Raw genomic sequence first — 26,645 nt, forward strand, 5'->3', positions numbered from 1 at the left:
GCTGGACTTTTCTGGATCCTGCCCTGTCCCTTTCTTTGTGTGTGGGTTTTTTGTTTTTTCTAGTTCATTTGTTTGTTTGTTGTAATCGTTGTGTTGTTGTTGTTTTAATGTGCTTTCATGTGGTATTGGAATTGGTTCTGAAAGTGATCGAGCTAGAACTAAGTGAGCACCTTTTCTTTAACCATCCTTTGTTTCAGCATGCCCCTAGAAAGCCAAGGTTCCTTGAAACTTTTCTATATACCTCTATATGGAAACTACTAACCAATCCTTCTGCCTTTCATTTGGGAACGTTGACTTCTAAAGCACCGTAGAAGTTCTTGACAATTAAGTGCATAAGTACATTGGAAGAGGTTTTAGAAGGGTCGTAGTGATTCAACTTTTTAACTGAAGGCCAGGCTGAAGAAAGGGGCTTCAAGTTCAGCTCAAGGGATTTAGATGGAACATGGAAGAGGGCTTTGGAATCTCCTTCTTTGGACAGGGTATTTTAAAGCCGAGTAATTTTTTTACTTCTAGTGACATGATTCCTGGGAGAACTTTCTCTTTCTTTCTTTTTTGCAAGGTACTCAGGCCCCCTCAGGAGAGCTAAGGAATCTCTACCATTAGTGTTCTGCTGCTGTATCTTAGAGACTGATAAATAGAAAGTGAGTGAATTTTGAATCCAGAGCTTTTCAAGCACCTGAAGACTTAAGAGCCCGTATGGTACGTTGGGTAAAATGGCAAATTCACCTCTCATAATTAATTTCCTTCTTAGGCATCAACTTCTAACTCATCTCGCCAGGAGAGGCCTCCAGTGAAACCCTTCATTCTCACTCGGAACACGGCCCAAGCCAAGTAGGTAGTACTAGAAAGTTTGCTTTGCAGCCCTCTGCTTTTATGGTTCAATGTGGCAGTTCATTAGTGACCCACAGACTGAGTGGTGTTGAAAAGTCATGATCTTGGGTGGGCGAGGTGGCTCGTGCCTGTAATCCCAGCACTTTGGGAGGCTGAGGCGGGCGGATCACCTGAGGTCGGGAGTTCGAGACCAGCCTGACCAACATGGAGAAACCCTGTCTCTACTAAAAATACAAAATTAGCCGGACGTGATGGCACATGCCTGTAATCCCGGCTACTAGGGAGGCTGAGGCAGGAGAATCACTTGAACCTGGGAGGGGGAGGTTGTGGTGAGCCGAGATCGCGCCATTGCACTCCAGCCTGGGCAACAAGAGCGAGACTGTGTCTCAAAAAAAAAAAAAAAAAAAGTCATGATCTCACTTATGGAAGTTGTTCTTTTATCTAAGGGATATTATCTTTCCTGAAACTTTCTCCATGTCTGTATTCCTCAGACACTTCCTTCACAAACTCAAGCTTAAAAATAGGCACACATGGGCCAGGTGTGGTGGCTCACGCCTGTAATCCCAGCCCTTTGGGAGGTCGAGGCAGGTGGATCACCTGAGGTCAGGAGTTCGAGACCAGCCTGACCAACATGGCAAAACCCCGTCTCTACTAAAAGTAGGAAAATAAGCCAGGCGTATTGGCAGGCACCTGTAATCCCAGCTACTCGGGAGGCTGAGGCAGGAGAATCGCATGAACCCAGGAGGTGGAGGTTACAATGAGCTGAGATCACCCCACTACCCTCCAGCCTGGTCGACAGAGCGAGACTCCATCTCAAAAAAAAAAAAAAAAAAGCACACATGTAAACAAGCAAGTAAAACAAAAAAGGAAAATAATTGAATGGAGAATTGTATACTTTAAAGTTTTTTTTTTATTATTACATTATTGGCACTCTTCCTGCCTTCAGCTACGATTCTCAAAAGGACATATTTGCCTCCCTATGATTTAATTCTGAGTTCTTGAGATATGTTTCCCTAGGGTGGCAGGAGTCTCCTTGTTTTCTGTACCTTTCAGAGTCACCAACTATAAATACCCATTCCACGGTGTCTTCACTGCTTTGTGGAGCATTGCCCTCTGGGATTGCTTAATGGGAGATGATCCTGGGCTATTTATCTTCTCATGAAAGCTCTTGACTTTAATGCCCCTTTCTGGATGCCTCTTTTTACATATCCTCCCATGAGTTTGTGCAACTCCTCAGAAGTTGACTGGGTAGGGAACAAGGCTGAAACGGACACAGACTTTGTTGTTAAAGAGACTTTTTGTAGTACTGGGTTTTTTTTGTTATTTTTGTTTTTTTGTTTTTTTTGTTTTCTAAATGCAGTGTAATTTTTGCAGAGTATTTGGAGCTGGTTATCCAAGTCTGGCAACTATGACGGTGAGTGACTGGTATGAGCAACATCGGAAATATGGAGCATTACCGGATCAGGGAATAGCCAAGGCAGCACCAGGTATGACGGGGTAGGAGGGAAATAGTTGTACCACTGGTCTTTTACTCCCTGGCAATTAAGTTCTTACCAAGTATAGTTGCCCTTTAGGAACAGAAATAGTGGGGACAAAGATTCTGAGTAATAGAAAGATTCTAGACAGTATTATGTTTATTATTAAATAGCAAATGGTTATGGGAGGATGGGGACAGTGATAGCATAGTTTGTAAATCTCTCCAAATGTCATGACATAAAAACAGAGCAGCTGTGTAGAAAACTCAATCTATGGATAGCAGTTCCGCATCTGGTAATGGCAGAGTAGGTTGTATCAGGCCAGCCCCTCATACAGGATAACAGTTACAAACTGAACAAAATATTTTAAAAACCAACTACCTGAAGGTGCTGGAAAGTCACCAAAAGCAGGTGTAAGCTAAAGGGCACTCAACACTTAGAAGGAGGAAATGATACTTGGAATTCATTGAGGGCAGGGACTTTGACTTACTGTACCTTTAGTGCCTAACTTGGTAATTGGATCATAGTGGGTACTTGGAATTGTCTTTGGAAGGGGAAGATGAAGAGGGTGGCCACCAAAAAGGTGGAAGCAATAGGGTATAACCGAAAAAGTATGGACAGACCTGGGTGAACAGTCCAACTCCTGTCATGTTTTTTTTTTTTTTTTTTTTTTTTTGAGACAAAGTCTCGCTCTTGCCCCCCAGGCTGGAGTGCAATGGCGCGATCTCGGCTCACTGCAACCTACGCCTCCCGGGTTCAAGCAATTCTCCTGCCTCAGCCTCCCAAGTAGCTGGGAATACAGGCACCTGCCACCACGCCTGGCTAATTTTTGTATTTTTAGTAGAGATGGGGTTTCACCGTGTTGGCCAGGCTGGTCTCGAACTCCTGACCTCAGGTGATTGGCCCACCTCGGCCTCCCAAAGTGCTGGGATTACAGGCGTGAACCACCGCGCCTGGCCCTCCTATCACTTAATAGATGGAATAATTATTCCCTCTGAGCTTCAGTTTCCTTATCTCATATATTATCCCATTTGATCCTTTTCAAAAAGGAAAAATAGAGACAGGGTCTCACTGTGTTTTCCAAGCTGGTCTCAAACTCCTGGGCTCAAGCAATCCTTCTGCCTCAGCCTCCCAAAGCATTGGGATTACAGGCATCAGCCACTGCGCTCAGCTTCATTTGATCCTCTTAACAACTTCATGAAGCAGACATTCTTATTCTCATTTCAAGATGAGAAAGTGCTCTGGGACAAATAGGTGAAAACAAAAAGAAAAAAAATAAAAATAAATAAGATGCGCTGGGCACAGTGGCTCACACCTGTAGTCCCAGCACTTTGGGAGGCCGAGGCAGGCGGATTGCTTGAGCTCAGGAATTCAAGACCAGCCTGAGCAATATGGCGAAACCCCATCTCTACCAAAAATACAAAAACCAGCCGAGCGTAGTGGTATGCACCTGTAGTCCCATCTTCTCGGGAGGCTGAGGTGGTAGGATCATGTGAGCCTGGGAGGCAGAAGTTGTAGTGAGCCAAGATCACGCCACTGCACTCCAGCCTGGGTGACAGATGAGACCCTGTCTCAAATAAATAAATAAAATGAGGAAGTAGTCACTGGGAACTGACTTAAAGTGGCCTGGCTAGGATTTAAAATCAGACCTTCAAATTCCCAGGTTCAGTTCTGTTTCTACTATAGCACCAAAAAGAGAAGAGTGGTAATTTGAAAGGATTAGCTTTTCACCTGTGGGCAGACTGCAGTTACTATGATGTAACTGCATGTAACTTGGATAGGAACTTGCAGTCTTACTGTTTGAGGAATGAGAGAACTGAGATCAGGGTGAATAGCAACTGAAAAATAAAGGAGGTTATCCCAGAAAAGAGAGAACCACAGAGAAGATGCCCTGATTCTATATATAAACCCTACTGAAATCTCTGGCTGACTATGCATGCACAGAATGGACTCTTAAGCACCTCAACTAAGGCTAAAATAACTGAATGGAGAATTCAGCTGTTGCCCAATGCAAGGGAGATAGAATTTGGTATTTTGGTTTTAGACGAGTTAATTGCCTGCTAAAATGAAAAATCAGTACTCTTTAGAGGAATGAAACAGAATTCAGAATCTCTACAATATATCATTTATCACGTTTAGAATTCAATCCTAAGCTATTAGACATGAAAAAAACAAACAGGAAAATGTGACTCATAACTCAAAAGAAAAAGCAATCAATGGATACCAACCCCAAGATAACTCAGATGTTGGAATTAGCAGACAGGGACTTTAAAGCAGCTATTATTTTTATCCTTAAGGGCAGAGAGCAAAATATGTTTGTAATTAATGAAAAGATAAGAAATCTCAGCAGAGAAATAGAAACTATACACACAAATTCTGGAATGGAAAAATACAATATCTGAAAATGTAAAGTCACTGGATGAGCTTAATACCAGATTGTTGCTGACAGAAGAGCCTGTTGGTTAACTTGAAGATCAATAGAAATTATCCAATTTGAAAAAAAAGATTGGATAAAAGTAAGCAGTATCTCAATGGCCTGCGGAATTATGTACAAAGGTCTCATGTATGCGCAATTGGAATGCCAGTACCAGAGGAGAAAGAAGGGAACAGAAAAACTTGAAGAAATGATGACTAAAGATTTCCCAAGATTCAGAAATGTCAGCAAACCCCAACAGTTTAAATACAAACAAAATCACACATAGGCACATTATAGTCAAACTGCAGAACACCAGAGAGAAAGAGGAAATTTTGAAATCATCCAAAGATAAAGTACACATTACAAATGGGAGAACAAGGATATACATTATTGCTGAATTTCCATTAAAAACTGTGGGCGCCAGAGATGGTGGAACAGCTTCAAAGTGGTGGGGGGAGGAACCTGTCAACGTATAATTTTATACCCAGTGAAAAATATCCATAAAATGAAGATGAAATTAAGACATTTTCAGATAAATGAGAGCTAAAAGAATTCTTCACCAGAAAATTGGCATTAGAGAAATGCTGAAGGAAATTCCTCAGGCTGAGGGGAATGGTATCAGATAGAAATGTAAATACTCAAGTAGTGAAGAGCAGCAGAAATGGTAGTTATGTGGGTAAATACAAAGGACTATCTTCCTCAACCCAGTTTTTAAAAACTATATGTAGCTTCCCAAGCAAAAATTACAATATTGACTTGTGAGGTTTATAATGTATTAGGTGTAATATATGTGACAGCCATCGCAAAAAGGACAGGGTAAATGGAACTATTTTGTTTGTGAGATTCTCCTGTTTTATGTGAACCGATACATGTCTATTGCTGTATAACAAATTACTCTAAAACTTAGCAATTTAAAATAATCAGCATTTATTGTATCATAGTTTCTGAGGGTGAGGAATTCAGAAGCAACTGGGTGGTCCTAGCTCAGAAACATTCATGAGGTTGCAGTCAAGCTGTCAGCTGGGGCTGCAGTCTTCTGGAAGCTTGGATGGGACTAGATAATTCACTGCCAAGCTCATCGATGTAGCTGAGGACAGGAGGCTCACATAGGGTTGCTTACAACAGCTTCCGTTCCCCAAAGTGAATGATCTGAGAATGACCAAAAGCAAAAGGCTCAATATCTTTTATAACCTAATGTTGGAATATGACTTCTGCCCTATTCTATTAGTCATATAGACCAACCCTGATACAGTATGAGAGGAGACTCCATAAAAGCATGAATACCAAGAGGCTGGGATTGTTGTGCACCATCCTTGAGGCCCCCCATCACATAATTTTTTTTTTTTTTTTTTTTGAGATGGAGTCTTGCTCTGTCGCCCAGGCTGGAGGGCAGTGGCGCGATCTCGGCTCACTGCAAGCTCCGCCTCTCAGGTTCACGCCATTCACGCCATTCTCCTGCCCCAGCCTCCTGAGTAGCTGGGACTACAGGCGCCCGCCATCACACCCGGCTAATTTTTTTTTTGTATTTTTAGTAGAGACGAGGTTTCATTGTGTTAGCCAGGATAGTCTCGATCTCCTGACCTCGTGATCCACCCGCCTCGGCCTCCCAAAGTGCTGGAATTACAGGCGTGAGCCACTGCGCCTGGCCCCCATCACATAATTTTAACTCTTAAGTAGGCTGGGAAGTTAAAGATGAACATTGTTATTTCCTAGAGCAGCCACTTAAAAAATAATTTATCAAGAGAATGAGAAAACAAGCCACAACCTGGGAGAAGAAACTTGCAAAAGACTTATCTGATGAAGGACTTTGTATATTTTACCCAAAATATACAAAGAACTCTTAAAACCCAACAATAAGAAAAGGAGCAGTTTTAGGCCAGGTGTGGTGGCTCACACCGGTAATCCCAATACTTTGGGAGGCCAAAGTGGGAGGATCCCTTGAGCCCAGGAGTTCAAGATCAGCTTGAGCAACATGGTAAGACCCCTCTCCACAAAAAAAAAAAAAAAAAGTTTTAAAAAACTAACCAAGTGTGATGGTTTGTGCCTGTAGTCCCAGATACTCAGGAGGCTGAGGTGGGAGGATTGCTTGAGCCTGTGAGGTCGAGGCTGCAGTGAGCTATTATCGTGCCCCTGCACTCCAGCCTGGGTGATAGAGCAAGACCGTGTCTCAAAAAAAAAAAAAAGGGAGCAGCCTGATTAAGAAGTGGGCCAAAAACCTTTACAGATAACCTCACCAAAGAAAGTATACAGATGACAGATAAGCATGTGACAAGATACTCTACATCATGTCATTAGGGCAATGCAAATTAAACAACACTGAGATACCACTATACACCTGATAGAATGGCCAAATCCAGAGCACCTCAAATGTAAATAGAATAAACCTTCAAATTAGAAGTCAGGGATCGATTATCAGGTCTAGCTGCATGCTGTCTATAAAAGATACATTTTAAATACAAAGACACAGATTGGTTACAAATAAAAAGAAGAAAAAAGATATATAGGTGGCTCACGCCTGTAATCCCAACACTTTGGGAGGCCAAGGCAGGCGGATCATGAGGTCAGGAGTTCAAGACCAGCATGACCAACATGGTGAAACCCCATCTCTACTTAAAATAGAAAAATTAGCCGGGTGTGGTGGTGCACGCCTGTAATCCCAGCTACTCAGGAGGCTGAGGCAGGAGAATCGCTTGAACCCAGGAGGCTGAGGTTGCAGTGAGCCAAGACCACACCACTGCACTCCAGCCTGGGTGACAGAGTGAGACTCTGTCTCAAATTAAAAAAAAAAAAAAAAAAAAAAAAAAAGATATATAGGTTGAGCATCCTAAATCTGAAAATGAAAAACCTGAAATGCTCCAAAATCCGAAACTTCTTAAGGCTAATGTGATGCTTAAAGGAAATGCTCACTGAAGCATTTTGGATTTTCAGATTTGGGATGCTCAACCAGATATGATGCAAATATTCCAAAATAAAAAACAAATCTGAAATACTTCTGGTCCCATGCATTTCAGATAAGGGATACTCAACCTCTACCATGCTAACAGTAAGCATAAGAAAGCTGCAGTAGCTATAGTAATATCAGATAAAGTAGATTTCAAGACAAAAAGGTATTATCAGAGATTTTAAAAGGGCATTTCCTACTGATAAAGTGACAATTTATCAGGGAGACATAGCAGTCATAAATGCATTTGTGCCTAATAATTTTCAAATTATTTACTTGAGTACTTACAGGCTACTGTAGGGTTATTCATTGGCCCAATTTCAATATTGTCGTGTCTCAAGGAACAGAGAGGCCTGGAGCAGGGTTGGGACAGCCAGTCAGTGGAGCAGTCAGAACATAACACATTTACCCATTAAGTTCTCCGTCTTCTGTGGGCATGGTTTGTGGTGCCCCAGAACAATCACACTGGTAATACCAAAGACCACAGATCACCATAACAAATGAAATAATGAAAAAGTTTGAGAAACTGAGAATTACCAAAATGTGGCACAGTGATACAAAGTGAGCAAATGCTCTTAGAAAAAGGGCACCAATAGACTTGCTCGCTGCAGGGTTGCCACAAACCTTCAATTTGTAAAAAAAAAAAAAAAAAAAAAAGTCTCTGCAAAGCACAATACAGTGAAGCACAATAAAATGAGGTATGCCTTCACCTTCTTTTCAGATACCCATGGAACATTCACCAAGGTAGATCATATATTGGTCCATGAAATAAGTCTCAATAAATTTTCAAAAATTGAAATCACACTGAATGTGTCCTCAGACCACAATGGAATTAAATTAGAAATCAATAATGTACCTAGAAAATTCTCAAATATTTGAAAATTAAACAGTACACTTCTAAATAACCTATAGGTCCAAGAAGAAATTAGAAAGAAAATTAGAAAATACTTCTAACTGGGAATAAGTTCAAGAGATCTGTTATACAGCATGGTGACTATCATTAATGGCTGGGTGCGGTGGCTCACGCCTGTAATCCTAGCACTTTGGGAGGCCGAGGCGGGTGGATCACCTGAGGTTGGGAGTTCAAGACTAACCTGGCCAACATGGTGAAACCTCGTCTCTACTAAAAATAGAAAAATTAGCCGGGCGTGGTGGCGGGCGCCTGTAATCCCAGCTATTCGGGAGGCCGAGGCAGGAGAATCGGTTGAGTCTGGGAGGCAGAGGTTGCAGTGAGTCAAGATCACGCCATTGCACTCCAGCCTGGGCAACAGAGCAAAACTCCATCTCAAAAAAATAAAAATAAAAATAAAATACAGAGTAGATGTTAAGTGTTCTTACTGCAAAAATAACAATGTGTAAGGTACTGCATCTTTTAATTAGCTAGATTTAACTATCCCATAATATATACTTCAAAACATACTGTACACAATAAATATATGTTTGCCCATTTAAAAATAAAAAGAGAATACTTTGAACAGAATTACAGTGAAAGTACAGCATCAGAATTTATGGGATACAACTCGAGCAATGCTGAGATGGAAATATGTGTAACTTTCAACACTTATGTTAGAAAAAAGGAAGATAAAATCAATTACCTAAGGTTTTACCTTAACAAGGGTGGGGGTGGGGGCATAGGGAACAAAGAAAGCCCAAAGTAAATAGATGAAAGGAAATAAAGGCAGGGAAACTAGGGGTGGTCATGGTTCTGGTAGTAATGCACAAAAATTGGACACGTGTATACTCCCATGACCTGGCAGTTTCACTACTCGGTATATACCTAAGAGGAGTGAGACCATATGTCCACAAAAGACCTGTACAAGATTGAACATAGCAGCATTATTTGTAATAGTCCACACTGAATACACACCACTCAAATGCCCATAAATAATAGAATGAAGAATAAATTTTGGTATATTCACACAATGGAAAACTATGTAGCAATAAGGTTAAACTATAGTTTGTTCGCTATAAGTGACAAATATAGCTGAATCGTGTGAAAAAAGCCAGACGTAAAAGAGTATATACTGTATGATTCCATTCATACAAACTTCAACAAACAGGTAATACTTGTGTGTGCTGGTTGAAAGCTAGTGTGTTCACCCTTAGTTGGGGATCATGAATGGAACTGGACCTACAGGGTCTTCTGAGGAGTTAGAAATATTTTGTATCTTCATCTGGGTACTGATTACATGGATGTGTTCAATATGTGAGAGTTCACTGAGCTATACAAATGTTAGTATACTTTTCTACATGTATGTTATACTTCAGTGAATGTGAAGAAACCCATGGACAATATTTATAATGAAAATAGGTGGCAGTGTATCCCCATGAACCTCACAATAAAAACAGGTAAGGGGAAATTACCCATAGCCACAAGATCCAGCAGTTATTGGCATCTGTGCAGGAGAAAACCAGAGTTGACAGGCCATCTGAAAAACTTGACAAACAGAATTCCAAAACAGTGTATTCCCTAGAAAGAATGGCAGTCCAATTTAAGAACTGCAGTTGAAACTGGGAGGGATGAGTTTGAGGGTCCAATAGTCAGAAGGTCTGAAAGCGATAGAGTAGTCTAGTCCTTAATGAACTCTTGAAGTTGATCCACCGGTTTCCCTTCCAGGACAGGGACTCACACTGAGGAGAAATTGCTGAGAGTAGAATTGAAATTAAGCAGGACAGGAATAGAAAAAGAAAGAAAAGGTCCAGATGAAATTAGGAGAGAGGACCAGAACCAGGAACTCCAATCAAGCAAGTAATCATATTTCTTTAATTCACATAAAAACAGCAGAAAGGGAGCCCTTATGAAGTTAGAAAAGCTACTCTGAACCATGCTTCTTTCTACAAGTTTAGGAAAACATTTCACATAAAAATGAACAACAGATTGTGGTGATGGTTGCACAACTCTGAATATAAAACACTGAACTGGGCTGGGCGGGTTGGCTCACACCTGTAATCCCAGCACTTTGGGAGGCGGATCACGAGGTGAGGAGTTTGAGACCAGCCTGGCCAAGATGGTGAAACCCCGTCTCTACTAAAAATACAAAAAAAAAAGAAAAATTAGCCGGGCATGGTGGTGCGTGCCTGTAGTCCCAGCTACTTGGGAGGCTGAGGCAGGAGAATTGGCTTGAACCCGGGAGGCAGAGGTTGCAGTGAGTCGAGATCGTGCCACTGCACTCCAGCCTGGCAACAGAGTGAAATTTTGTCTCAAAAATAAAAAATAAAAAATAAATAAATAAAACACTGAAATGTATACTTTTAAGTGGGTAGATTTTATGGATTGTGAAATACAGCACAAAGCTGAGAAAAAGAGAACAGAAAATTATCAAAGTCAAACCCTACACAAAATTATTAGAAGAGAAAAACACTACAGAAAGACATGCTCAAGAAAACAGAACAAATCTGAAACATGGTATCCAAAAAAGAGTTGGAAGATATTCAGAAAATAACATAGGACATGGAAGGACAATATAAAGCAGGATTAGAAAAACTCAGAAATATGACAGCTTGGGGAACATGAATCATTTCAGAAATATAGGCTAAAGTAGAAGGAAACAAGAATGAGTGAACACAACAGAAAATGCCTTACTATGGTAAAAGGAAGGAAAGTTTTAAAACGAAAAAAGAAACAGGGTTTGAGGAAAAGTGACATATACTAAAGATAGTAAAGAAGACCTGGCATATAGATAATTGGATTATCAGAAGAAGAAAGCCAAAGCAAGGAAAAAGAATAATTGCTAAAAGTTAATATTAAGGAAAGTTTCTTGGGATTAAAAAAATTGCGCGGGGGAATCTTTTGGTGTTGGGTGTGACGCGACCCACAGGCAGCCACAGCAGTGCTGTGTTCCAAGGCACAGGTGCTCAGGGTGGCTGTGGAGCTTGGTCCTGGGTCCAGTGTCTTGAACTGCTGTGGAACCTGTGACATGGGTGCAGGTTCAGTCTCAGGCACAGGTGGATGCTGCTCTCCCACCAAGCCGAGGACTATGACTCTGAGGCACTTCTCAGTAGCTTGGGCCCAGGGGCAGGGATGTAGCTGTGATTCCTAACCTGGGGGTCAGGGCATAGTACTGGCATGGCTCTGGGGAGGGAGGGGTGTTCCAGACGCTTAGACCCCAGGGAGCAGGGCACAGTGGCAGTTCAGGCACCAGGAAAGAAGATACTGTGTAGTGGTGACTCTGGACCCTGGAAGCTCTATGAGGCCGGGTGCAGTGGCAACACAGCCCCAGGAATGGTAGGGCATAGCTGTGGCTTGGGCTCCACGGGGTGGGATGCAGTGCAATGTTGGCTTTGCTCCCCAGGAAGGTGGGACACCTCAGTGGCTCAGACCCCGGAGGGCTGGTCCAGATCCAGGGAGGTGGGGGTGCTATTGCTGTTTGGCCCAGAGAGCAGTGTGTACAGATTAGCCAAGGCTGTGTTTCCCTGGGGGGTCCAGGGACCCGGTGCCATGCAGGCTAAGGCACCAGGGTCCCAGCTGCCCCCCTGGGCCAAAGCTCCAGTTCCCTGGGGCTGAGGCACTGCACCAAAGAGGCACAACTGCTCCCCTAAACCAGGCCCAGCTTCTCCACGGGGCCTAAGCTCCTGGTCCTGGAGGGCTCGAGCGCCACGGTCACTTGATAAGAAAAATCACACCATGTTCCTGGGAAATAACCCAGAATGACCAACAAGACATAGTCTAATAAAATTTCTGAACTTTAAAGAAAAAAAAGCCACAGACATCTCAGTAAAAATAGTAAGTGATTTATAAAGGAAAGCAACTTAGGTTACCCTCAGATTTTTTGAGATCTATACTTTATGCCAGAAGAAAGAAGAAAATGGAATAGCAGATATTTAAGAAACAGAGGGAAAAAAATGTGAGCCAAGGAACATTATACCTGGTAAAACTGACTTTCAAGTATAAAGAGTACAGATATTTATCAACATGCAGGAATTCAAGAAATATTGTTCCACCATCCCATGAATTTGCTAGAGAATGAGCTTCAGACAGGCAAAGTGTTGAGAGACATTGAAATAAGGACAGGTAGCAAGCGTTAAATGTACAGTTACTTGTAGAATTAAGATGAAATGAGGATTAAAAGGGAGATAGAGTATGTAATGCCTATGTGCCCAGATAATGTAGATAACTTTTTAAAAATGGAGAAATGGGGAAATCATGCAAAATTTTAACAGTTCTCAGTAATTATATTGGTGGAGTGTCAAAGTTAGTGTTATTATTCCAAGACTGTGTATAATGTGAGATAATATAAATGAGCAATTATTAGATAATCTAATTCTATCATTCTCTGTCTTTGAGAACTAGGACTTTTAATGTGAAAGAATACAGATGTAATTCCAAAGAATTTAGATTTTTTTTAAACCCTGTAGTACTCCATATGGACTCATGAGAAATTTTATTTAAAAGTAAACACACACACACACCCACCCCTACTTTTGCTCTATCCACCGAAAAGGCTTAGAAACAAGGACCAGCCCAGTAGCATTGAGTATACCTAGTAACTCCAGTTGTGATACAGAAATATTCTTCCCAATATTCTTTCTTTTAAGAAATCAGGGTGTCTTAGAGAAATAACTGACTACAATTCTGGGGCAGGAAATATACAAATAAGCTTGGAACATCTTGTCATAAAAGATAGGGAAGGAGCTTTCAAAGACTACTGGGGTCATATCGAGCCAATTTAAAGATGTTTCCACTGGCCAATTCGGTTTCACAGAGGATAATTGACAGTAGCAACAAGTCCATCCAACACCCAAATCTTGGTTTCTAATACCATCCTCTAATAAATGAACCAGGGCTCCTTGGAGAAATAGCTGATTCTAGGGCTGAGGCAGGGAATATACAAGATGAACCTGGAGCATCTCGTAGTCAGATGATAGTCAACGTATGATGGGGTTATATCCTGGTAAAGCCATTCTAAGTTGAAAATATTGTTAAGTTGATAATGCATTTGCTACACCCAACCTACCCAACATCGTAGCTTAGCCTAATCTACCTTCGACCTGCTCAGAACACTTACGTTAGCCCACAGTTGGGCAAAATCATCTGACACAAAGCCTATTTTATACTAAAATACTGAATATCTCAAAATATGAGGTACGGCTTTTACTGTATGCATATCACTTTCACACCATCATAAAGTTGAAAAATCTTAACTCAGGGCTCTCTGTACTAGAAAACAAGAGCTCAAAAAACTGTTGGGGTGTTAAAGGAACACAAGAGCCAGCTGCACCCTCACAGCCCAAAACTGGGAGAACTTGGGCAGGAAAGTAAATTTAACAGTATTGGATTATCACACTAGGAATAAAATGAATACACACAAGTCCATTGTGATAGAAATAAGTGGTTGAATAAGTAAATAAATGAGGGAGAAGAGATAAATCTCCCCTACAGAAAAATTTCAATTAATTTTATGTAGATACTCCTGCTTCAAGGAGGTGTAGCATGACTGTGTACCCCGAACGTGTGGGCTGTGCTTAGTGACTTGCTTCCAGAGACTGCAATGTGGAACGAGAGAGGAGAAGTAACTTTAGTTGGAAACCTACAAATACCACTTTGGTCAGGTCATCGAGGTTATTATCAGTGTGAAGTCAGGTTGATAGCATATATAGTATTGTCATCCAAAACCCATAACCCTAGTCTAATTCTGTAAAAAATAGGCAACCCAAACTGAGGGACATTCTACAAAATACCTGACAAGTACTCTTCAAAACTGTCCAGGTCATCAGAATGAAGGAAAGTCTGAGAAAGAGTTACATCCTAGAGGAGACTAAAGAAACAGACAACAAAATGTACTGTGGTGACCTGGATAGGATCCTGGAACGGAAAAGGGACATTAGGTAAAACCTAAGGACATTTGAGTAATGTATGCACTTTAGTTGTTAATAATGTATTAGTATTGGTTCATTAGTTGTATCACAGAAACTGTATTAATGTAAGAGGTTGATAATAAGAAACTGGGTGTGGTTATATAGGAACTCAGTACTATTTTCTCAATTTTTCTGTAAATTGAAAACTTCTAAAATTAAGAAGTTGATTTAGTTTTTTAAAACAATAATTGTGGGCCGGGCGCGGTGGCTCACGCCTATAATTCCAGCACTTTGGGAGGCTTAGGTGGGTGGATCACTTGAGGTCAGAAGTTCAAGACCAGCCTGGCCAACGTGATGAAACCGCATCTCTACTAAAAATGCAAAAAGTAGCCGGGCGTGGTGGCACATGCCTGTAATGCCAGTCACTCGGGAGGGTGAGACAGGAGAATCGCTTGAGCCCAGGAGGCGGAGGTTGCAGTGAGCCAAGATCACACCACTGCACTCCAGCCTTTGTCTCAAAAATAATAATAATAGGGGGTTTCGCTGTGTTGGCCGGGCTGGTCTCCAGCTCCTAACCGCGAGTGATCCGCCAGCCTCGGCCTCCCAAGGTGCTGGGATTGCAGACGGAGTCTCGTTAACTCAGTGCTCAATGGCGCCCAGGCTGGAGTGCAGTGGCGTGATCTTGGCTCGCTACAACCTCCACCTCCCAGCCGCCTGCCTTGGCCCCCCAAAGTGCAGAGATTGCAGCCTCTGCCCAGCTGCCACCCCGTCTGGGAAGTGAGGAGCGTCTCTGCCTGGCCGCCCATCCTCTGGGATGTGAGGAGCCCCTCTGCCTGGCTGCCCAGTCTGGAAAGTGAGGAGCGTCTCTGCCCGGCAGCCATCCCACCTGGGAAGTGAGGAGTGCCTCTTCCCAGCCGCCATCCCATCTAGGAAGTGAGGAGCGTCTCTGCCCGGCCGCCCATCGTCTGAGATGTGGGGAGCGCCTCTGCCCCGCCGCCCATCGTCTGAGATGTGGGGAGCGCCTCTGCCCGGCCGCGACCCCGTCTGGGAGGTGAAGAGCGTCTCTGCCCGGCCGCCCCGTCTGAGAAGTGAGGAGCGCCTCTGCCCGGCCGCGACCCTGTCTGGGAGGTGAAGAGCGTCTCTGCCCGGCTGCCCCGTCTGAGAAGTGAGGAGACCCTCCGCCTGGCAACCGCCCTGTCTGAGAAGTGAGGAGCCCCTCCGCCCGGCAGCCGCCCCGTCTAAGAAGTGAGGAGCCCCTCCGCCCGGCTGCCACCCCGTCTGGGAAGTGAGGAGCGTCTCTGCCTGGCAGCCACCCCGTCTGGGAGGGAGGTGGGGGTCAGCCCCCGCCAGGCCAGCCGCCCCGTCCGGGAGGGAGGTTGGGGGGTCAGCCCCCGCCCGGCCAGCCGCCCCGTCCGGGAGGGAGGTGGGGGGGGTCAGCCCCCCGTCCGGCCAGCCGCCCCGTCCGGGAGGGAGGTGGGGGGGTCAGCCCCCCGCCCGGCCAGCCACCCCGTCCGGGAGGTGAGGGGTGCCTCTGCCCGGCCGCCCCTACTGGGAAGTGAGGAGCCCCTCTGCCCGGCCAGCCGCCCCGTCAGGGAGGGAGGTGGGGGGGTCAGCACCCCCGCCCGGCCAGCTGCCCCGTCCGGGAGGTGAGGGGCGCCTCTGCCCGGCCGCCCCCACTGGGAAGTGAGGAGCCCCTCTGCCCGGCCACCACCCCGTCTTGGAGGTGTACCCAACAGCTCATTGAGAACGGGCCATGATGACAATGGCGGTTTTGTGGAATAGAAAAGGGGGCAAGGTGGGGAAAAGATTGAGAAATCGGAAGGTTGCTGTGTCTGTGTAGAAAGAAGTAGATATGGGAGACTTTTCATTTTGTTCTGTACTAAGAAAAATTCTTCTGCCTTGGGATCCTGTTGATCTATGACCTTACCCCCAACCCTGTGCTCTCTGAAACATGTGCTGTGTCCACTCAGGGTTAAATGGATTAAGGGCGGTGCAAGATGTGCTTTGTTAAACAGATGCTTGAAGGCAGCATGCTCGTTAAGAGTCATCACCACTCCCTAATCTCAAGTACCCAGGGACACAAACACTCTGCCTAGGAAAACCAGAGACCTTTGTTCACTTGTTTGTCTGCTGACCTTCCCTCCACTACTGTCCTATGACCCTGCCAAATCCCCCTCTGCGAGAAACACCCAAGAATGATCAATAAAAAATAATAATAATAATAATAATAATAATAGTTGCAACTGGTTGAAACTCATCAGATATGTTTAAATCTCTAAGTTCATAATTATATATATATATTTTTATTTTTTAGAGGTGGGTCTCACACTCTGAGCCCAGGCCGGGCTCAAGCAATCCTCCTGCCTCAGCCTCTCGAGTGAGTAGGACTACAGCCATGCACTACCATGCCTGGCAGATTTTTAAAGTTTTTTTCTTTTTTTATAATTTTTTGAGCCAATATAAGTGTCAGAAATTTTTTTTTTGTAGAGGCAGGGTCTCGCCATCTTGCCCAGGATGATCTCGAACTCCTGGGTTCAAGCAGTCCTCCCACCTCAGCCTCTCAAAGTGCTGTGATTACAGGTGTGAGCCATCGTGCCCAGCCCATAATTATATTATAAAACAAGACCAAATTATTCAACCTCAGAGGCTAATAAGGGAACCCAATATCTTGAGAAATGGTGAATAAAGGGAAAGAGTCAAGTATTTTATCTTTTCTACTAGGTAACCAAATAGTAGTTGATGAGGGGAAGGCTCTCTTTGTAAAAGTATTCCAGTTAATTTTAAAAAGTTAAAATTAAGGGTACCATCTTTTTGAAACCCCCCAATAAATGAATGGGTCTCGGCATTGAGCATCAACAGCTCCTAACATTACAACGAGACAGAGATATTTACATGCCTCCTGATGAAGGAATGCAGCACCACCTATAATTATAATTCATGCTGAAGGGATCAAACTTGAGTCAAATCAAGCCTCTGTATTCAGCTGCCAATCTGCAGAAAATACAGGAGGACATGTTAGACTGCATCATGAGTATGCAATCAGCAAAATCCAGTCTTTGGGAAACAAACTCTACAGGTCATATGCCCCAACTTCTTCAACAGATAACTTGAAAGAAAGGGATGGAGGGAGAACCTATAGATTTAAAAAGATATCAAAACATTTTTAAATAGGCAAGGCTAACCGCAAAAATACGATGCTAGGCCAGGTGCAGTGGCTCACACCTGTAATCCCAGCACTTTGGGAGGCCGAGGCAGGCAGATCACTTGAGGTCAGGAGTTCGAGACCAGCGTGGCCAACGTGGTGAAACCCCATGTCTACTAAAAATACAAAAATTAGCCGAGTGTGGTGGCAGGCACCTTTAATCCCAGCTACTCGGGAGACTGAGGCAGGAGAATTACTTGAACCCGGGAGGTGGAGGTTGCAGTGAGCCAAGATCGCACCACTGCTCTCCAGCCTGGGAGACAGAGCAAGACTGTCTCAACAACAACAACAAAAAAAGGTGATGATGCTAAGTGAAAGAAGTCAGCTGCAAAAGATCACAGATTACATGATTTTGATTTCATGTGTATGAAATGTCCAGAATAGGCACATCTATGGAGACAGAAAGTTGATTCATGGTTCTAGGAGCTGGGGGCAGGGAGGGAAGGAATGGGAATTAACTATAAATGGGCACAAGGGGATCTTTTGGGGTTATAGAATTTTTTAAATTGGATTGTGGTGATAGTTGCACAACTCTGTACTAAAAAATACATTGAGTAAAAAAATGAATGTACAAATGGACAATTACAGTGTCTAGTGGTATACACTTGGGTAATAAAGCTGTGATGAACTCTAGGAGGTTATTACTATAAAAAGCAGTATAGAGGTTACTTTTGCAGGGGAGGAGAGTTGATTTGTATAATGTACACAGAGAGGCTTTTAGGGTGGATACAGGAGATCTGTTTCTTGACCTGAGTGGAGGCTATAAGGCCTCCTTACAAAAATTTGTTTTATATGTACTTGTGTGGTTTCCACCATCTTGTATTTTATAGTAAAGGGTTTAAAAGAAAAGAACGAGGCAAGGTGGCTCACGCCTGTAACCCCAGCACTTTGGGAGGGCCTAGACCAGCCTGGGCAACATAGGGGAAGACCTTGTCTCTACAAAAAATGTAAAAATTAGCCAAGTGTGGTGGTTCATGCCTGTGGTTCCAGCTACTCGGGAGGCTGAGGCAGGAGGATGACTTGAGCCCAGGAGTTCGAGGCTACAGTTAGCCATGATCACACCACTGTACTCCAGCCTAGGCAACAGAGAGAAACCCTATCTCAGAAAAAAAGACTCCTGAGCTGTTAGAAGAGATCAGATCCCCACACATTTCATTCATAGTAATGAGACTATTTCTCATGAGCAAAGTCGGAGTAGCCAGGAAAATGCTGCTTTACCTCACAAAGGAAAAAAAATGCAAAAGAGATGCAGCAGTTGGTTTAATTTCTTTTGGGTGTACACTGCATGATAAGTGAGTGCCATTTGGACCTCAGAGCCTATTTCAAGCACTGCAAAATAATACGTAGGCATTCTTTTCTGGTAGGTCCAACTGCCCTGTGATTTTCAATTTTATGCACAAAAACTTATGTATGACTATAGTAAAGGAAATGGATGGAGGAGGAAACGTCAACTGCAATCCCACCCCCCTGGCAACTCACAAATCACAAATTCATAAATATTTTTTCTTTCCTGTTTTTGGATTGCAGGGGTTGTTTGGTGGTGGTGGTAATGTTTTTGTTTAGGGGCTTGCGGGGGGTGGGTGTTGGCCATTTTTGCAAGAATTCTCTTCCAAAATAGAATTCATTCTGAGGGGCACCTTTTATGATTTTTGCCTTCTTGTGGAAACCACTCAGAGCATCCTTTCGTACTATTTTTTAACATGCGATATATTAGGTAATGCAAGTTCTCTCCCCGCTTCCGCCGGGCTCAGGGTAGGCAGCTGGCTGTATTCCTGTTCTCATTGCATGTGGCTGTGCTCAGAGTGGAACTGAGGCCCCTGACGTTACTTATTAACATTCCCTCAATTTCTCACCTCCCTTTCTAATTTTTCCACTTTAGAGAAATTCAGAAAAGCAGCTCAGCAACAGGAAGAACAAGAAGAAAAGGAGGAAGAGGATGATGAACAAACACTCCACAGAGCCCGGGAGTGGGATGACTGGAAGGACACCCATCCTAGGGGCTATGGCAACCGACAGAACATGGGCTGATCTTCCCACAACACCACAGGACTGCAGGGTGCACAACTCCCCTGCCAAGGAAAACCATGCAGTCCTCCCCTCCCTGGGCTCCTGCTTCAGCTCTGTACAACGAGGGCAAAGATGCTAAATCTTGCTTTGCATTCAATAAAGTGTCAAGTGATTAAGTGTGTATTTGTACCCTAGATGATATAAACCAGCAGTCTTGTTTTGGCATCATCCTCATCATGTTGTATTCCAGTTTCTTAAGTGGAAGGAAAAGAGTGCTGAGAAATGGCTCTGTATAATCTATGGCTATCCGAATTCTCTGAAAAAATAATAAAAGTCCCCTCTATTATATGAGCCTGTACAGAAATATGGCTATCAGCTGCTTTTTTTGACGGGGGAGTGGGGACATTTAGCTGTGGGTCTCTGGGCTTATGGGGAGATGCCCTTTGATGTGGGCAGTGAATTGGTCCAGCATCAGATCTGCCCAGGCATTCTCCTTCCTACTGGGTATATGATATGAAGCCATATAAGTAGCACCCTGCACCGTGAAGCAATCCAGCACTCTACAAGGGGAGATCATAAAAGCCAGAGCTTTCCCTGCTACACAGCACTATTCTCAGAAACTATAGCTGTAAGGTGAATGGACCGCAAAGGGATGTAGTCTACTTCCCAGTCCTATCTACCTCGTCCTAGCTTGGCCAGAAGAAATGAGAGATAGAGGAGGCACTCTTAAAAGTCATCCTTGTGTATGTATCTGAGGCCAGAGCCTTTACTCTCATGCGTTTACCATATATCCCTTAGGGTGAAGAGTAGCCTCAGGCCATAGCCTTTTTTTTTTTTTTTTTTTTTTTTTTTTTTTTTTTTTGAGACCAGTGTCATTCTGTTGCTGGAGTGCAATGGCGTGATCTCAGCTTACTACAACTTCCACCTCCCTGGTTCAAGCAATTCTCCTGCCTCAGCCTCACAAGTAGCTGGGATTACAGGCGCCCGTCACCACACCCAGCTAATTTTTGTATTTTTAGTAGAGACGGGGTTTTACCATGTTGGTCAGTCTGGTCTCGAACTCCTGACCTCGTGAGCCACCCACCTCAGCCTCAAAAGTGCTGGGATTACAGGCGTGAGTCACCGCGCCCAGCCATCCTAACTCTTCAATTGGCCCTTCTTGCCTATGCTGTGAGATACCTGGCACAATCCAAACTAATGGCCTGGGTAAATGTGCTGTGGTGGTCGTTTGGCTGCTTACTGAGGTGCCTGCAGTCACGCAGATAATGGGTGTGGAGGAGGGGGACAGTACAGATGACACTGCAGGGTACCTACTTTCTGGGGAACAGAGAAGACAGTGTCCTCAGCTCTTGCGTTGGCATCCTATAAAAGCAGCCATGTGTTGAAACAAATGATATGCACAGAAAGCATACTTCTGTGGCTTTGTTACACGGGTTTTCTTTTAAGAGGAAGATGACTCAGCCCTCCCAGCTTCTACAGTCTAGCTTAGGAGAGGTGTTTGAAAAGGAGACTCAGTTCCCTCTTGTTTATAGGGTGGTTAGTGGAGGGCTGTCAGGTGATGAGGGGGAGGTTGTGTTTCGTGGGAGATGACAGAAGACTACCAATAATCTATTTGTATACTGCTTAATGAGGAGTCATCTCACCCTCACAACATAAGCTCCTGAAACTGGGAGAGCACAGATTAAATCCCCCAAGGATTTGGAAAGCAGCATTTTCCGCTCTCTTCCAATGGCTGCCAGCCTGCCTCTAGCAATGGCCTATTTCCTGTTTTTGAAACTCCACCTTGAGTTTATTCCCAAATGGGCCAGGTTGGAGTTACCTCCTTGGTCCAAGTCCGTTGAAGATTGGGCCTTCCAGGAGGCCCAGCTCAGTTAAACAGCTTCACACATCCTGATATCTAACAGGCAAACCAGACAAGGTGGGTTTGAATTCTGGCTTTAAAAATTGCAGGCTGACAGAAAGACAAACTTCGCATGTTCTCGCTTATTTGTGGGAACTAACAAAACAATTGAACTCATGGAGATAGAGTAGAAGATTTACCAGAGACTGGGAAGGGTACTGGGGTGGGGATGGGGATGGTTAATGGATACAAAAAAATACAATGAATAAGACCCACTATTTGACAGCACAACAGGGCGACTATAGTCAATAATAATTTAATCGTACATTTAAAAATAAAAGTGTATAATTTGTAACAAAGGAGAAATGCTTAAGGGGATAGATACCCCATTTTTCATGATGTGATTGTTATGCATTGCATGCCTATATCAAAACATCTCAGGTACCCCATAAATATATACACCTATGCACCCCCAAAACTAAAAAATAAGAAAATCAAAAATTGCAGGCTGTGTGACGTGACCTTGGGCAATAAGACTCTGAACTGCCTTTTCTTCGGTGTATGTAGATAAGCTGTCTCCTGGGGCTGTGAGGATTAAATGAATAATGGCACCTATTATCTGTAAACTCAGGCAACTGAAGAGTAAGTGCTTTCTGTTAGCTTAGTGACTGCAGTCTGTCCACTGAGAAGGGAAAGGAAATGGACAGATATTGGGCCCCTGGTATGTGCCAGGCACTTTCCCACACTATTAATACAATGACCCTGCGAAACTTGATTTCTTCAAGTTCACACTAGTAAGATGTTATGCTGCTGTCATTTTCCATGTGCTTCCCAATTGCTTGTGCTTTTAGCTGTGTCTTAAAGCTGCTTCAAAGAGGAGCAGCTTTAGAAATCCAAACTAAAACAACCATGTCTACATCAGTGGAGCTCTAGAAATTCCTTCTTAGCTGACTCACCAAAGCAAAGGTTATGCCAGCTCCCCCGCCACTGCCCCCTCAGCTGGGGGATAAGAAGACGGAGGTGGTGAGCAAGCTCATCTTCCTCCATTTTCCTCCCCAGTTCTGTCTGCCTGAATGCCGGAGAAACCAAAAAAGCACCACCTTCTCTACTCCCACCAGAGGCGAGTTCTTTCAGGGTCCTAGAGTGAGCTGGGTTTGCTGGATTCCCGGAAGCAAAGACTCTTAAAGCTCTCAATGATAGTACTGCTTCATAGTTTGCAAAACACTTTCACATATGCTGCTTTTTCATTCTCACAACCTGTCAAGCAAGATCTGATATCTTCACACAGCTAAGAAGTAGAGCACGCAAACAGATCAGCTTAGCCAAAGTATTTGCTCTCTGCGGCCCTCACGTGGAGGCCAATTAGATTTGGAAGAGGAGAATTCTAGGCACTATTTCCTTTAATGCCGTTACACACTGATTTGTCCTTTCCACTCTTGTTCCTCTCAACACCCCTGTGAGAAAGGGCAAGGGGAGAAATGAGCTGACTTCAAACCCAAGAAGTTGGAGTTAGAGTCCTGAGTCAAAGTCTCAATTCTGGGGGCTCTGCCACTCCCAAGCTGGGTGGCCCCAGGCAAAGTCTTCTGTAAAACCGCCTCTCTGTGTCACCCAAACCCCAGAAAGCCCTCCTCTGCTGACCCTGGGCCTGCAGTTTGCTCATTAGCACAACAGGAGCATAGCCACCTGTCTCTGTTGGGCACGCTACAGCAATAGGGTATTGTTGTCACTGTCTCCTTGCAAAACAGCTGTCCCCAAAACCTGTGCATCATTTCCTCACAGATTCCTTTTAACCCACTCATCAAAGGTGCAAATCAACAGGGCACGGTTCGTTTCTGTCCATCACAAGGAGGCGTGGGTTCTAGTCCCAGCTCTGTCACTGTCTTAGCCCCTCTGAGATGGCAGCCAATATCTGCCCTACTTACCTCACAGGCCAGGGTGGGGAGCAAATGAAATCATATAGGCAAAAGCACTTTGAACAGTTATAAGACACGACACAAGAGTGACGAGTAAGAGCAGCAGGCTGTTGGTAAGCTGGAGGGACGGAGGAGGGGATGCTTTTTTTTTTTTTTAATTTTGGTAATAGAGAAGGGGTCTCCCTGTGTTGCCCAGGCTGGTCTCAAACTCCTGGGTTCAAGCGATCCTCCTGCCTCAGTCTCTCAAGTAGCTGAGATTACAGGTGTGAACCACCATACCCTGCTGATTTTTGTATTTTTTGTAGAGATGGGGTTTCACCATGTTGCCCAGGCTGGTCTCGAACTCTTGGGCTCAAGTGATCCTCCTGCTTGGCCTCCTAAAGTGCTGGGATTACAGGCATGAGCCACCGTGCCCGGCCTTTTTTTTTTTTTTTTTTTTTTAAAATTCAGCAGTTCACGACTTAAACCCTTGCTCCTCCGATGCTTTCTCAATCAGTCTTCTAGATGTCACCACCAGCCAAGAGGTTTGTGACATGCTTTTCTTCATGTGCTGAAATGATCAGCAAAAAAAGAGAACTATGCACAGTGAAAACTGAGAACCAGTTTTTACATATCTGCCTGCCAGGCCACCTTTGACAAATGTATGTGAAAAGATGATGGGCAAAGTCTTAGATTTCAGTGTCTTGTTCCAACTGGCAATAAATCCCTCAAAGAGAGTAGAAGTGAGCAATGTCTTAGGCTGGCCTAGTCCAGTGTGGTAGCAGGAATAAAAATTATGGCTACTGTGTATTAAGCACCTACTATATACTAGGAGCTTTACATACAGTATTTCTAATCCTCACAACACCCAAGGGAGATACTATTACAGTCTCAGTCTGTCGATGAGGAAGTTGAGGTTTAGAGAAGAGATTTCCCAAAGATCACTAAGCTCTAAGTGGTTGAGCTGGGCCTGGATTCCAGGTTGGCCTGAGGACATATGAAGGTAGGAAATACATCCTGGTGGTACACTGCTCTAGGGATAACCCCTTCCCTTTCTCTGTCCAAGTTTTGAGCAAAAATTCCATCAGCTTTGCCTGCTGGCCCCTTCAGGGACAGTCTGAGACCTGCTCACTAGGGGCAAACCCCACTCAGAAATCTACCCCTCCTGGGGCCCTCGCATCACTCAACCCGCAATGGAACATTTCTGCCCCCAATGCCAAGCCCACCTACTTTCCCTTTCCCTGTCCAGCCTTACTTAGCTGGTCTTTGTTCAAGTAAATCTTTTATTTTTATTTTTATTTTTTTTAGAGACAGAATCTTGCTCTCTCTCTTAGGCTGGAGTGCAATGGTGCAATCATAGCTCACTGTAACCGCGAACTCTGCTCTCTTTAACCTGAATGCCATCACCTCATTTTTAAAAATAGAGACAGCCTTACTATGTTGCCCAGGCTGGAGTGCAGTGGCTATTCACAGGCACAATCTTTGCACACTGCAGTCTTGAACTCCTGGGCTCAAGCGATCCTCCTGCTTCAGCCTACTGGTAGCTAGGATAATAGATACATGTCCACACCCAGCTATTTTTTCTATGTTTTACTTTGTAGAGATGGGGTCTTGCTATGTTGCCTAGGCTTCAGGTAAACCTTTTAAATATTTTCTCCCAGACGCTCATTCAGGGGTTCCTACATGTTTTCTAAGCCAGTCACAGCATCTCTTCATCTACCAGGCCTTTCAGGACAACTAAGACCAGACCCAGGCCATGCGTGCATGGGGTTTGGGAGACAGGGGCTGGGAGGAAGGGTTTCTGCCTGAACTCTGAGGCGCTTCAACACTCAGGAACAGATACAGCCTCTGCTACCCTGGTGCCCTTGGCCCTGGCTCAGAGGTGTTAAGAGATTTGCAGAACAACTTCCTCACCAGCTTTATTTCATCTGTCTTCCCCTTTCCTTGTCTAACTTCTCCATTCCACCTCCGGCTTCCCTGTCCACAAATATACTGGCGGCTATCACTAGCCCTGGCTGTTTCACTGAGCTCCCAGACCTGTATCCTGCCATCTGCTATACAGCTCCCCTTGATGAACAAACTGAACTCAAACTCCACAGTCTTACAATGAACTCATCACATTCCCCACCCCTCTCTCTCCGTCAGAGCTTCTTAATGTCCCCATCACCTACTTAGTGCTCATCCTCAGAAGCTCACCATTGTTTCTGGCTTTTCCTCCTGACAAAGCAAGCATTCAAATGTCTGCTGAATGAATTACTGAATGAATGAGTCCCATCATGAATCACACTTCATCAGGCAGATTCACAAGAATCCAGCCTCTTTCTTTTCATATTCAAACAACTTTACATAAAAGAAAACTTTGAATCCCTTCACCTTAAAGCAGCAATCATTTCTGTCTCAGGCTGATGGATCAGTTCCATCTATCACTGAAGAGACCAGTTTTTTTGTTTTTTTTTTTGTTTTTTTTTTATCAAGTGCATTCAATGTGGAGGTCTGCTTTATATTCTGCTTTTAAAGCTTAGCATGTAATACTACAGTCTGCCTTATAATAATTTTAATAATGTTTAATGACTGCAGATTAGTCTATAATGTTGCTATATAATCGCTTACTTAGCCAGCCCCAGATTTTGAACATTTGGAACGATTCCAGGTTTTTACTGTTAGTTTCTTTATTCATTAACAAAGCAAATTACCTTATATGCTTGTGTATGCAAAAAGAGGTCCCTAGAGGGGGAGGAGTACTGGGTTGTTAGAGGCCAGGAGTGGGAAGGACACTTTTCACTGAGCACGCATAGTTCCTTCTGAATTCTGAGTCATGTCAATATACCAGCTATTCAAAATGTACGTGCCAAAAGCTTACTGTACACCAAGCATTGCGCCAGAAGCTGGCTGTAGAGTTGGGGTTTATACTCTCAACCCAACTCCTTGATATGTGCTCTCCCAAAAGTATGTATAATGTGCCTTGGAAACCCAGAGGAGAGAGCAGGGAATGACATTTTCACTGAATCTTGAAGGGTGGGTAGGAGCCAGTCAGGTTGATAGGATGCTGCTATGGGCAAAGGCTCAGAATAGGAAAGGACACTTCCGGTTTGGGGAACTAGGCTGTATCTGGCGTGGTGTGAAAGTGATGGGAAATGAGACTTTCAAGGAGGGTGGAAACCAGTGTTTCCCTTTCTAGGGCTCTGGGTCCAGGTCCTGGGGTCTTAATTGGATCCCAGAGGCAATGGAGCCTTTGGAGTGTTTGAA

The 26,645-nt window shown here is 44.0% G+C and overlaps 1 protein-coding gene across 3 annotated transcripts in view; it reads left to right on the forward strand.

Moving 5' to 3' along the window:
- Window positions 1–20,031, forward strand: part of IGBP1 (immunoglobulin binding protein 1) — a 35,304-nt gene extending 15,273 nt beyond the window's left edge. For 2 of the 3 annotated variants that reach the window (XR_010132538.1, XR_008675510.2), the window contains 4 exons: window positions 752–831; window positions 2,206–2,318; window positions 14,370–14,488; window positions 19,540–19,595. Coding sequence is in view for 1 of the 3 variants with exons in the window: in XM_004064323.5 (XP_004064371.1) it covers window positions 752–831; window positions 2,206–2,318; window positions 19,540–19,688 (342 nt within the window). In the remaining 2 variants the exon portion in view is untranslated. Of the gene's footprint in view, window positions 1–751; window positions 832–2,205; window positions 2,319–14,369; window positions 14,489–19,539 lie in introns of all 3 variants that reach the window. The other variant, XM_004064323.5, reaches the window with a different exon arrangement.
- The last annotated feature ends 6,614 nt before the right edge of the window (window positions 20,032–26,645 follow it).

The sequence above is a fragment of the Gorilla gorilla genome, chromosome X (assembly GCF_029281585.2).
Source record: "Gorilla gorilla gorilla isolate KB3781 chromosome X, NHGRI_mGorGor1-v2.1_pri, whole genome shotgun sequence".
Taxonomy (NCBI): domain Eukaryota; kingdom Metazoa; phylum Chordata; class Mammalia; order Primates; family Hominidae; genus Gorilla; species Gorilla gorilla.